The sequence below is a fragment of the Lipotes vexillifer genome, unplaced genomic scaffold (genome assembly GCF_000442215.2).
Source record: "Lipotes vexillifer unplaced genomic scaffold, Lipotes_vexillifer_v1.1 scaffold865, whole genome shotgun sequence".
Classification (NCBI taxonomy): Eukaryota; Metazoa; Chordata; class Mammalia; order Artiodactyla; family Lipotidae; genus Lipotes; species Lipotes vexillifer.
The window spans coordinates 1561822-1575540 of NW_006795130.1; the positions used below are offsets into that span (position 1 = coordinate 1561822).

At 38.7% G+C, this 13719-nt stretch overlaps 1 protein-coding gene across 2 annotated transcripts in view; it reads right to left on the reverse strand.

Moving 5' to 3' along the window:
- SAMD8 (sterile alpha motif domain containing 8) overlaps positions 1-13719 on the reverse strand; it is a 42884-nt gene that overhangs the window by 11501 nt on the left and 17664 nt on the right. For both annotated transcript variants that reach the window (XM_007467486.1, XM_007467487.1), the window contains exon 2: positions 12583-13175. In XM_007467486.1, coding sequence (XP_007467548.1) covers positions 12583-13175 — 593 coding nt within the window. The remainder of the gene's footprint in view (positions 1-12582; positions 13176-13719) is intronic.

The following is a 13719-nucleotide window of genomic DNA, read 5'->3' on the forward strand; positions in this document are numbered from 1 at the left end:
TTTCAGATAAAAGATCCCTTTCAATGACTTCTAAAAATTTAAACTTTTTAAATGAACATTAAAAAAACCTATATATGTATGTATGTGTACATGTGCATATGTATACATGTGTATATACATATGTATATATTTTAAATAGTTTTACAGTGTTTATGGTAAAAGTAAGTTTTCTGCCCTACCCCAGCCTAAACCTAATTCTTACTCTCCAGAGGCAGTCACTTTCATTCTTCTGTTTTATTTGACGTTATACCTTCTAGTCACACACACAAAAACACATACACACACATACACACACTCTCTCTCTCTCTCCCATGCTCTCAATATTATTTCATAATTTTGTTTAAAATAATTTTTGGCTTTTACTTGATGGAAATGTTTAAGTATAGTTCATAGCTAAGACAATGGAACGCAAAGATTAAATCTCTTTCTCGTACAACTTCTTACAATTCTCCAGAGCTAATAACTTAAAAAAAAAAAAAAAGTTTGTTCTGTTTCTTGTGTGCCTATCACCAATTCATCTTCAGACTATTCTATCAATTTCAATGTTTCCTTTGGAGAAATCTCTCCTAGAGCTCCTTCTTTAGAAAGGCTGCATTTTCTAGTCCCTCCTGCATGGCTATTTCTTGGAATAAAACTTAACCCTTATCTTGGGAATTTCTCTTTTCTATACTGGATCCTCTGTTTCCTGAATCCCATGTCCTCCTCTTTGTCAGTTTACTCCTTAGTTTTGATGTAATGTATCCTTGAATTATTTTCTCAGAGGAGGGATGGAGGATAAACTCGCTTTTTATGTCAGATTTACTGAGGTTTAATTTACAAACAGAAAAATTCACCATTTTTAGCTATACAGTTCAAAGAGTTTTGACAAACACATTCAGTCATGTAATCACCACCGCAATAAAGACAACATTTTCATCACTCCAAAAAGTTTCCTTGTGTTCCTTTGTAGTCAATTCCCTTCCTCACTTCCAGCTGTGGGGCTACCACTGACCTGATTTCTTATTCCTATAGGTTTGCCTTTTCTAGAATGGCATATAAATGCAATCACACAGTACTTGTCCAAATACCTTTTGTATCTGGCTATTTTCACTTAGCATAATATGTTTCAGATGCATCCATGTTATTGCATGTACAATTAATTCTTATCTATTCTTTGTCTACAATTTCCATATCCATTCACAGGTTGATGGGTATTCTGGGCTATTTCCAGGTTTGGGTGATTATGAATAAAGACCACATACAGGTCTTTGCATGGACGTATGTTTTCATTTTTCTTGGGTAAATACCTAGGAATAAAACTGTTGAGTCCTATGTTAAGTTTATGTTTAACTTAAAAATCTATCAAACTGTTTTCAAAGCAGTTGTACCATTTTGCATTTCTACCAGCAAAGTATGAGAGCATCAGTTGCTCTGAATCCTTGTCAGGCCTTGTCATTAGCAATTTTTTTCATTTTAGCAATTCTAGTAGCTGTGGGGTTGGAGAGTAAATTTTTTTGAGACTTGCAAATTTTAAAATACCCTTGGGTCTAGCCTTATGTCTATTTGGTAGCTTGCCTAGGCAGAACATTTTAGGTTAGACATTATTTTGTCTCAGAATGTTAGAGGCATTTATTCCACTGTCATCTCACTTCCACAGTTGCTAAGAAGTGTGATGCTATTTGGATTTCCAATCTTTGTGTGTTACTTGTTTTGTCTCTTAAGAAGCTTTTAGAATCTTCTGTCTATACCTAGTGTTCTGAAATTTTTCAGTTCTTGTACTGGGTGCTCTTTCAATCCAGGAAGTCACATTCTTTGACTCTGAGAAATTTCCTTTTACTATAGCTTAGATAATATCTTCCTCTTCATTTTCTCTATGTTCTTCCTAAAACCCCTATTTTTTCCACTGCTGGGCCAATTGGATTCATCTTACTTTTTCTCCTCTACTTCTTATCTCTGCTCTACATGCTGGGCAATTTCATCAAATCCATGTTCCAATTATCCTACTGGATTTTTTTTTTAAATTTATTTTTGGCCGTGTTGGGTCTTCGTTTCTGTGCGAGGGCTTTCTCTAGTTGCGGCGAGTGGGGGCCACTCCTCATCGCGGTGCGCGGGCCTCTCACTATCGCGGCCTCTCTTGTTGCGGAGCACAGGCTCCAGATGCGCAGGCTCAGTAATTGTGGCTCACAGGCCCAGTTGCTCTGTGGCATGTGGGATCTTCCCAGACCAGGGCTCGAACCCGTGTCCCCTGCAATGGCAGGCAGATTCTCAACCACTGCGCCACCAGGGAAGCCCATCCTGCTGGATTTTAAATTTCTACTTTCATTTCTAATTTTTCAAAAGTTTTCTCTGAATTTTCCTTTTTCATAGTCTACTGTTACTGTCTCATAGAATGCAATATCTCTTATCTGTGAGTATATGAATGGTTATTATTTTTTTTGAAGTGTTCTTCTGCTCCCTATTTTGTGTTTCCCAGTTTGCTTTTTTTCTATTTGCATTGATCTGTTTTCCTCAAATGTCTGGTGATTCTTGACTGACCGTTCATATTTGACAGGGAAGTATTAAAAAAAATAAATAATGTGATGCTCTGTGTGCATGGACTGAGGTTGTGAAGTATGGGTTTCACTGTGATAGAACAGAGGTCTAGTTGATGAGGCAGGGATATCTCTCTTACCACAGTATCTATAGTCCTTTTCTCTTGTGCAGGTTTTCCAAGGAGAGGAATCTGTTCTCCTGCTTGGAAGACTGGGGCTGGGTATGACTGGGGCTGGGAAGTTAAGTCTGGTTACTTAAGGAAGGGAGCTGGAAGTCTCTGTGATCTAGATTTACAGTTAATCAATTTAATTACATTAAATCAGTTAATTTACAGTTAATCACAGAAAATACAATGAAAACAGGCACCTTTGTTCTCATCTGGGCATGGTGTACCCGAGTCCAGAGTCCCTCACATTCAACTACTCTGGAGAACAAACCACCTGTCTTCTGTTGCAGTAGAACAGGTCTTAAATTGATTTTCAACCAGTTCTCCCATATTTAGCTCCTATCTATACCCAGTCTTGAGAGATGTTTGATGCCTCCTGTTTTGAGAGTTTTTCTGGAGTACTGCAGTACAAATAAACTCACCTCTTGGGCACCACTAGTCCCCACTCCCAACCTCCCAAGAGACACTTAGCTTTCTACTTTCCAAATTTTCATTATTATCACTGCTCTGCCTTCATGGGATTATTGGGGGCCCCCACCCCCACTTTTTCTTGTTTCTTTTTTAGTGAAGTGTTGTAAGGAAATTGTCAAATGTGTTTTCAGTATCTCATATTTATTCTGATGCAATGCTTTCTAAAATGCATTATACATGTTATGCCATTTTTTCTGGATAGAATTTAATTTTCTTTCATAATTCAGAGTCACCACTGTGAACACTGATTATTACACTGGACATGGTAATGACCTCAGAGACTACTGAGAAATGAAAGGCATTGAAGCCCCAGATTAATGTGGTTTTTCCATTATTTATGTGTGCTTTTTATAGTGCTTCTGTTTTCTCTATTATGGCTATTAACTATCCTTCCTCACATATAAGTGGGCCTGCCTCTAGAAGCATCTCTATCTCCTAATTTTTTGTTTATGATGTGCTGAAGCTCTTGGAATTGTGTCAAGTAAGCTTCAGAAGCAGACTCTGAAACAAAGATCACTGTGAAAGTTATTAGAAATGTTCCCAAGGGAAAATATAGGGTAGTAGGGAAATGAGATCAGGAAGGCAAGGAAGCAAGGCAAGAGTGAGACGTCAAGCAAAGCCCCGTGGTAAACTCAGGCAAGGCTAACTTTGGCTCAGTCCTGCAAGGAATCTGGGAGACAGTGTACATCCAACCTAAAAGTTGTCCTAATCAGGGCAAAGAGAAATGAAATATTTATACCCCACCTCATCAGTTATTGGTTAAGGGCTGCTGCTGAAGGGATGTAAATTTCCAAGTATGTTTGGCTCTCTTTTTAAGCAGGCAAAGTGTATTCCAGCAGCCCAAGAGCAGTTCTCCAACAAAGACATACAATTGCTGGATGTTGGGAGTATAAGTGTGCAAGAAAATGGAAAAGAGATCTGAGGGGATATAGAAGGAATGCTGACAGCACCTGCTACCATTCTCCTGTGAATAAAGTTTACATACTTAAGAGCATGGGGCTTTGTAGCTGGTGGAACTGTAGACTTGTTAGCCAAAATTTGGTTTCAAACCCCCACTGCAAATTGAAAACATATGTCTATACAAAACTTTGTATATGAATGTTCATAGCAGCATTATTAATAGTAGCCAAAAAGTGGACACAACTCAAACCTTCATCAACTAATGAATGGATAAGCTAAATGTAGTAAATCCAAACAATGAAATAATATTCTGTAATAAAAAGGAATGAAGTACTGATACATACTACTTATATGGATGAATCTTAAAAACATTATGCTAAATGAAAGAAGCCAGACACAAAATAAGGCCTCATGTTGTAATGGCCATTTATATGAAATGTCCAGAATAGAAAAATCCATAGAAATAGAAACAGAAAGTAGATTGTGGTTGCCAGGGTCTCGAGGGAGGAGGGAAATGGGGTGTGACTGATAATGGATATGAGTCTATTTGGGGTGTTGAAAACGTTCTGGAATTAGTGGTGATGGTTGCACACCTTTGTAAATATACTAAAAACCACTGAATTGTACACTTTAAAATAAAATCCTCACGATCCATCATTTCCCTCTTTTTTCCCATTATGCCTTTCATAGTCATCTATAGAACCTTAGCATCCATTCTCTGATTTCTTGAGATTTTAGGTTTTGGTTCACTGTCACTCTCTAAAACTTCTCCTGTTGTGGTACATATCCTTCTCACTCCTCTTTTTACTTCTCCTCCTATGACCTTGTCTTTTACTCTACTTCAGCGACCCACCATCCACGGTTATAAACTGGATCTTGTCATTATCAAGATTATTCTTCATAATCTCAACGTCAAGAATTCTATACTAACCAACACCTCTTGTCTTTCCATCTTATTCCTTCTAGTACTCCAACTTCAATAATTCTGAGACCCCAAATCCATAGATCTTATAACACTTTCATAGTCCTTCACCTACCTCATATGCTCCTGTCCCTCCTTATCTACCTATGTCCATGGTTAGTCATTATAATCACTCCCTTTCCTCTTTTTCCTTCATTGCATTGCCTAGCAAAACTTAAAGCCCACTTAAATCCAATTATCTACCTATTCTATACCTGTATCTGTGCAGTTGAGTGAGGCTGGTAAAAACACACAATATCAACATGACTATTAACCTCAAGGAGGATTTTAGTGCTGCTACTACATCACACAAGTCTATTCACTCTCATAGATGACTATTTTACACTTCATCCTTTCTCCTCAAACCTCCGACCTTCTCTCTCTTCTAAATCTCTGTTTTCACAGGAAATAAAAACAATCAGCAGAGGACTTCCTCATGCTTTACCATCACATCTAGCAACCTTATATCTGTTCCCATATTTTTTGTCTTCCCCTCTGTTATGAATTAATAGACCCTGTGCCTAAGACCAGTCTCTCCCACCCACTAGGATCCTACCCCTTTTCATCTACTTAAGGATATTATTCCATCAATTATACCCTCTCTTTCCTCTAACAGTATCTCCTTCCCTCTAAATTGGGTCATTCCTATCATCAGTACAACAATCATGCTATATAATATAGCCCATCCAAAACAAAACCCCGGTGACTCCATATCTTTTCCTCCTTTCTCCAGTACAACTCCATTTCTCTGTTGCCCTTATAGAAAAACTTTTAAGAGCTTGTAAGACTTGATTGTTTCCAATTTCTCTCTTCCCATTCTCTTCCTCTCTCTCATTGCTTTATCCAATTTTTTTACTTTGAAAACTTCTGATCATAACAAAAGAAAAGCTGAAGGATAAACACTTTATATTCTTCACTTAAATCTATCAATTGTTTACAATAATTAACATTTTCCCATATTTGCTTTACTTCCCTCTTTCTATACAAACCTAAATACACATACACACTCTTGGAGGAGACTAAACCCTTCCCAAAATAAGTTGCAGACATTATGACACTTCTCCCCTAAATACTTCAACATGTATCTCCTAAGAACAAGGATACCCTCTTCATAACCCAATACACTATTACACCCAGGAAACTGTAACACCAATTTAGTGTTAAACTGTATCATTTAATATGCCATCCATATTCAAATTTTCCTAACTGTCCCTAAAATGTCCTTTATAGCAGTATTTTTTTTTCTTGATTGAGGATTCAATTAAAGTTCATGTACTGTGCTTGGTTATGGCTCTTCAACTTCCCTTATAATTCCCTTGAAGAACTTCCCCTCTCAGTCAACCATTTTTTGTTTGTTTTCTTTATCACTATGGGTTCATAGATTCTTTTTCTTAGTATATTATAATCCATTACCATCATTATGCTTTTTTAAAAAAATTTATTTATTTTTGGCTGTGTTGGGTCTTCGTTTCTGTGCAAGGGCTTTCTCTAGTTGTGGCAAGCGGGGGCCACTCTTCATCGCAGTGCGTGGGCCTCTCACTATCGTGGCCACTCTTGTTGTGGAGCACAGGTTCCAGACGCACAGGCTCAAGTAGTTGTGGCTCACGGGCCTAGTTGCTCCGTGGCATGTGGAATCTTCCCAGACCAGAGCTTGAACCTGTGTCCCCTGCATTAGCAGGCAGATTCTCAACCACTGAGCCACCAGGGAAGCCCTCATTATGCTTTTTGATGTTCCAATTGTCCTAATTTGATCAATGGGAGCCCCTTAAAACCAGCTCATATGTTCTTTTGATAGGTTTCTACTTCCTTGCTTCACGGCACAATATCTATTTCAGGCTAATTTTATGCTTACCATGCCCCAGACTTGTTTCCTCTGCCTAGAGTACTCTTTCATCAGATATCCACATGCTACCCTTTCCTTTCTCTAAGGAGCCCTGGTCTGTTCCTTTAGTACAGATTGGTATTTAGAAACCATGATCTGGATGCTCATGGTGCTTCACAGCTACTGACTTTTTCCTACAAACCATTTCACATCAGTTCATAGAAATCTTCCTCATTCTTTTCTATGATTAAATAGTACTCTATTGTGTAGGTGTACCACAGTATATTCAACCAGTTTTCCATGATAAGCATTTAGATTATTTCCAATATTTATAATTATTACAATTAATGTCACAATGAATAACTCTGTCCATATGCTGTTTCATATTTGTGGAGATATACCTTTAGGTAAATTCCAGTCTCACATTCTCTCTTGAACCCATTATAATCAGGCTTTTGCCCTTATTAACTCTCGTCAAAGTCAACGGTCAATTATCCTCATCTTACTTGACCCCTCAGCAGCATTTGACATAGCTAATTATAATTTATTCCTGTCTTCTTAAAATACTTTTTTTTATTTTTAACTTGGCTTCCATAATACTATCTCACTCTCTCTGCCCTGACCTCCTCAGTTGTCTTCTTTACTAGTTTTGCCTTACTTTTCTGACCTCTAACCATTATACCTGTTCCTGGGCTCAATCTTCAATCTTCTTTTCCCTTCTAAACTCACTTCCTAGTAGACATTATCTAATATCATGGCTTTATCTACACTTGTAACTCCCAAATTTCAGCCTAGATCTCTCTGAACACTAACTCATCTTTCCATCTCTGACTTGACTTCCGATTTGGTGTAAAAGATACTTCAAACTTGACATGTCTAAAACCAAACCCTTACTTTTCTCTTCAAGTCAGGTCTTTCCACAGTCTTCCCACCTCTATAAAGGGCAACTCTATCCTTCCAGATGATCAAGTCAAAAATCTTGGAATAGGGCTTCCCTGGTGGCACTGTTGTTGAGAATCTGCCTGCTAATGCAGGGGACACGGGTTCGAGCCCTGGTCTGGGTAGATCCCACATGCCACGGAGCAACTAGGCCCGTGAGCCACAACTACTGAGCCTGCGCGTCTGGAGCCTGTGCTCCGCGACAAGAGAGGCCACGACAGTGAGAGGCCCACGCACCGCGATGAAGAGTGGCCCCCGCTTGCCACAACTAGAGAAAGCCCTCGCACGGAAACAAAGACCAAACACAACCCAGAATAAATAAATTTTTTTTAAAAATCTTGAAATAATCCTTGAATTCTCTCTTTCTCTTACACCTTACATGCAAATCCATAAGCAAATCTTGTTGCCTGTACGTACATACATACACAAACACACACATATATATACATATATGTATATCTACACACACACACACACACACACATATATATATGTACCACTACTCTTCTCATCCAATCCACCCCATCTTTGTCTAGACGAATTCAATAATTTAACTAACCTCTGCTTTCCCATGCCCACCACCGAGCTATTCTATTAACAATTAGATTGACCTTTTAAAATGGAAGTTAGATCGCTCTACTCTTCTCCTAAATACTTTCCAATAGCTTCCCTTTTCACTTAGAATGAAAGCTAAAGTCCTTACAATTGTCTACAGTATCTACAAAATCTGGACTCCTGTCTCCTCTCAGATCTCATCTCCAACTGTTCTCTCCATCTCTCACTTGCTGTTCCTTACACATGCTAAGCCTACTACCAATTCAGGATTCCTGCACCTTGCTGTTTCCTCTGCCTAGAGTACTCTTTCATCAGATATCCACATGCTGTCTTCCTTACTTCCTTAGGGTCTTCTGCTGGAAAAATTGTGTACGATAGAACAGGGAAGGAGATATAGGGATCTAACAGCTTCTTAAACAGCTTTCTTATTTGAGCACCACCCTTTCACCCATAGTATCCAGAGCTTTGAGAAATCTGCAAGATAGTTTGGGTTGGTTCTCAGTTTTCCCGACTGCTGCTTTAGAATTAGGCTACTTTAGCTCTGCTAGTTGCCACTCACCCATCTGCTTTTCCTTTTTTTTTAAATATTCATTTATTTATTTGGCTGTGCCGGGTCTTAGTTGCAGCATGCGGGATCTTTTATTTGTAGCATATGGGATCTAGTTCCCTGACCAGGGATCGAACCCGGGCCCCCTGCATTGCAGTGCGGAGCCTTAACCACTGGACCACCAGGGAAGTCCCTCACCCATCTGCTTTCAAACTCCCAAAAATGTATGGCTGTTTTCTCCTCTCTTATCTACCTTTTCCTTATAAGTTTACAACTTAAGACCAACAAACAAACACAACTTCTTTACTATACTTTTAGTCAGGGCTTGAGAGAGAATAAAATATTATATATATGTCATCCTGCCATCTTAACATGGACATTTTAATTCATTTCATTAAAAAAAACCCCATATACTATAAGGCACTTTCAGAAGAGTACAACGTTTTGTTTTTATTTTTTAAACATCTTTATTGGAGTATAATTGCTTTACAATGGTGCGTTAGTTTCTGCTTTGTAACAAAGTGAATCAGTTATACATATACATGTTTCCATATCTCTTCCCTCTTGCGTCTCCCTCCCTCCCACCCTCCCTATCCCACCCCTCTAGGTGGTCACAAACCACCTAGCTGATCTCCCTGTGCTATTCGGCTACTTCCCACTAGCTATCTATTTTACATTTGGTAGTGTATATACGTCCATGCCACTCTCTCACTTTGTCACAGCTTACCTTTCCCCCTCTCCATATCCTCAAGTCCATGCTCTAGTAGGTCTGCGTCTTTATTCCCGTCTTACCCCTAGGTTCTTCATGACCTTTTTTTTTTCTTCTTAAATTCCATATATATGTGTTAGCATACAGTATTTGTTTTTCTCTTTCTGACTTACTTCACTCTGTATGACAGACTCTAGGTCCATCCACCTCACTACAAATAACTCAATTTCGTTTCTTTTTATGGCTGAGTAATATCCCATTGTATATATGTGCCACATCTCCTTTATCCATTCATCTGTTGATGGACACTTAGGTTGCTTCCATGTCCTGGCTATTGTAAATAGAGCTGCAATGAACATTGTGGTACATGACTCTTTTTGAATTATGGTTTTCTCAGGGTATATGCCCAGTAGTGGGATTGCTGGGTCATATGGTAGTTCTATTTGTAGTTTTTTAAGGAACCTCCATACTGTTCTCCATAGTGGCTGTACCAAATCACATTCCCACCAGCAGTGCAAGAGTGTTCCCTTTTCTCCACACCCTCTCCAGCATTTATTGTTTAGGTGACCATATGTGCATGGGTTTATCTCTGGGCTTTCTATCCTATTCCATTGATCTATCTTTCTGTTTTTGTGCCAGTACCATACTGTCTTGATTACTGTAGCTTTGTAGTATAGTCTGAAGTCAGGCAGCCTGATTCCTCCAGCTCCATTTTTTGTTCTCAAGATTGCTTTGGCTATTCGGGGTCTTTTGTGTTTCCATACAAATTGTGAAATTTTTTGTTCTAGTTCTGTGAAAAATGCCAGTGGTAGTTTGATAGGGATTGCATTGAATCTATAGATTGCTTTGGGAAGTAGAGTCATTTTCACAATGTTGATTCTTCCAATCCAAGAACATGGTATATCTCTCCATCTGTTTGTATCATCTTTAATTTCTTTCATCAGTGTCTTATAATTTTCTGCATACAGGTCTTTTGTCTCCTTAGGTAGGTTTATTCCTAGATATTTTATTCTTTTTGTTGCAATGGTAAATGGGAGTGTTTTCTTGATTTCACTTTCAGATTTTTCATCGTTAGTATATAGGAATGCCAGAGATTTCTGTGCATTAATTTTGTATCCTGCTACTTTACCAAATTCATTGATTAGCTCTAGTAGTTTTCTGGTAGCATCTTTAGGATTCTCTATGTATAGTATCATGTCATCTGCAAACAGTGACAGCTTTACTTCTTCTTTTCCGATTTGGATTCCTTTTATTTCCTTTTCTTCTCTGATTGCTGTGGCTAAAACTTCCAAAACTATGTTGAATAAGAGTGGTGAGAGTGGGCAACCTTGTCTTGTTCCTGACCTTAGTGGAAATGCTTTCAGTTTTTCGCCATTGAGGATGATGTTGGCTGTGGGCTTGTCATATACGGCCTTTATTATATTGAGGAAAGTTCTCTCTATGCCTACTTTCTAGAGGGTTTTTATCATAAATGGGTGTTGAACTTCGTTGAAAGCTTTCTCTACATCTATTGAGATGATCATAGGTATTTCTCCTTCAATTTGTTAATATGGTGTATCACGTTGATTGATTTGCGTATATTGAAGAATCCTTGCATTCCTGGAATAAACCCCACTTGATCATGGTGTGTGATCCTTTTAATGTGCTGTTGGATTCTGTTTGCTAGTATTTTGTTGAGGATTTTTGCATCTATGTTCATCAGTGATATTGGCCTGTAGTTTTCTTTCTTTGTGACATCCTTGTCTGGTTTTGGTATCAAGGTGATGGTGGCCTCGTAGAATGAGTTTGGGAGTGTTCCTCCCTCTGCTATATTTTGGAAGAGTTTGTATATTGAAGAATCCTTGCATTCCTGGAATAAAAGCTCACGGGGCCTAGCCATTCTGCAGCATGTGGGATCTTCCCAGACCGGGGCACAAACCCGTGTCCCCTGCATCAGCAGGCAGACTCTCAACCACTGCACCACCAGGGAAGCCCATCTTTGTGACATCTTTGTCTGGTTTTGGTATCAGGGTGATGGTGGCCTTGTAGAATGAGTTTGGGAGTGTTCCTCCCTCTGCTATATTTTGGAAGAGTTTGAGAAGGATAGGTGTTAGCTCTTCTCTAAGTGTTTGATAGAATTCGCCTGTGAAGCCATCTGGTCCTGGGCTTTTGTTTGTTGCAAGATTTTTAAGCACAGTTTCAATTTCAGGGGCACAACGTTTTACAAAAACAAGACAGCACTACAAACTTGCAAAAGATTTTTTAAAACCACAAATATAGGGCTTCCCTGGTGGTGCAGTGGTTGAGAGTCCACCTGCCGATGCAGGGGACACGGTTCGTGCCCCTGTCCGGGAAGATCCCACATGCTGCGGAGCGGCTGGGCCCGTGAGCCATGGCTGCTGAGCCTACGCGTCCGGAGCCTGTGCTCTGCAACGGGAGAGGACACAACAGTGAGAGGGCTGTGTACCGCCAAAAAAAAAAAAAAAACCCGCAAATATAAAAAATAATAGTTTTGAGTTTTGTTCTATTCTTATTTTTCATATAATATACTATATTCTTTTTTATGCATTCAGTATTTATAAAAACAGAATACTATCCATGAATCAGTTTGTATTTGTGATAGTTCTAATTTATTTGATGATACATGAGACCTCCCCATATTTTTAAAAGAAGCAAAACCCTGTTCATCTTTTTTTTTTTGAAGTAAACAAATTCCATTTATTACATATAACATTCCAGGAAACCCTTTTAAAATCTGAAGTGCCCAAGGAGCTATAACATAGCTGTAGAAAAATAAATTAAGCAGTGGTTCTTTCTACTCATCTAGGCTTAAGGTCTAGTTTACTCTAAGAGAAAAAGGCAATTCTAAAGCATATCTTTATATAGCACAAGATAAAGCAAATGGGAAGTATATATATCAACCAAAACAACAATAATAAAGAACGTAATTATCATGAACATATCATTATCATTGCTAGTACAGCTATCTTCTACAAACTTGGCAACTAGAAACAAAACTTACCTGTCTAGGAATATATCCGGGAGTGGTGGATAGGTCTGCATGTCAGGCACTCGCTCGTGGACTATAACCATTATGAAAGATGTAAATCCGAACACTATAAAAACATATATACAACTCAATATGGTCTTCCAATACTCTGGGTCCAATCTTCGAATAGAATGTTTGTTTTTACCATTCACATACTGGTATTGATCAGAATTCAAATCAGTGATGGGTCCGTCACAGTCGTGTGAAGGTTCCCCATTACAGAGCCACTCTGCACTCTGAAGAGCACTGATGAAAGGGCTCATGGAACTCATGGGACTGTCACTGTTGTATCCCATCTCTTCTAAAACATCAATATGTATTTTCTGCAATTTTCGGACTGACAGCATTAACCTTTTAATGTCCCCTAAGACTTTGATTTCCAGAGGAGGAGACCGGAGATCATATTCAGTCAACGTTAGCAATGTGATTCCATCAAGTCGGTGCTTATTGCATAAAATGTCCACATACTCAAAAAAGCCTTCATCCTTCAGCCAAACAGCTACATGCTTGGTAGTCCAGCGGCGAATGCAGAGCTGATTAGGAAAAGCCATTTCCTCTTCCACTGCCTGTCAAGGGAAAACAGGAAAATAAAACAAAAATTTCAGGGTGTCCTAAGAACTCCTTTGAAGACAAAATACACGTAAACACATCAGAAACAGTAATTCATTTACACTGCCCTATTGGCTTCCAGACGAGAGTAAAAGAAACAAAAACTGTTCATTAATGAGTAGCTCTCAACAGATTAACATTCTAATAATTATATGCATATAACCCCAATAGCAAAAGGAAAGCTAATGACCGAACATTTTTACAAAATGTTTTTTTGGTAATATTTTACAAATGGCTTTTCCACACCACAGCAAGCCATAACTTAATTAGAAAAAGCCTACTGGCTTTTCTAATTGAGAAAAATAACTCAACACTTTTCATAAAATGAGATATACAGAAAGATTTGTTATACGTAAAAATAAATCAAATTTCAGAAATCTTCATGTTCATGGAATAAGTATCCCCCCCACCCCACCTCCAAAAAAAAAACACAACCCCGGGCTTCCCTGGTGGCGCAGTGGTTGAGAGTCCGCCTGCCGATACAGGGGACGCGGGTTTGTG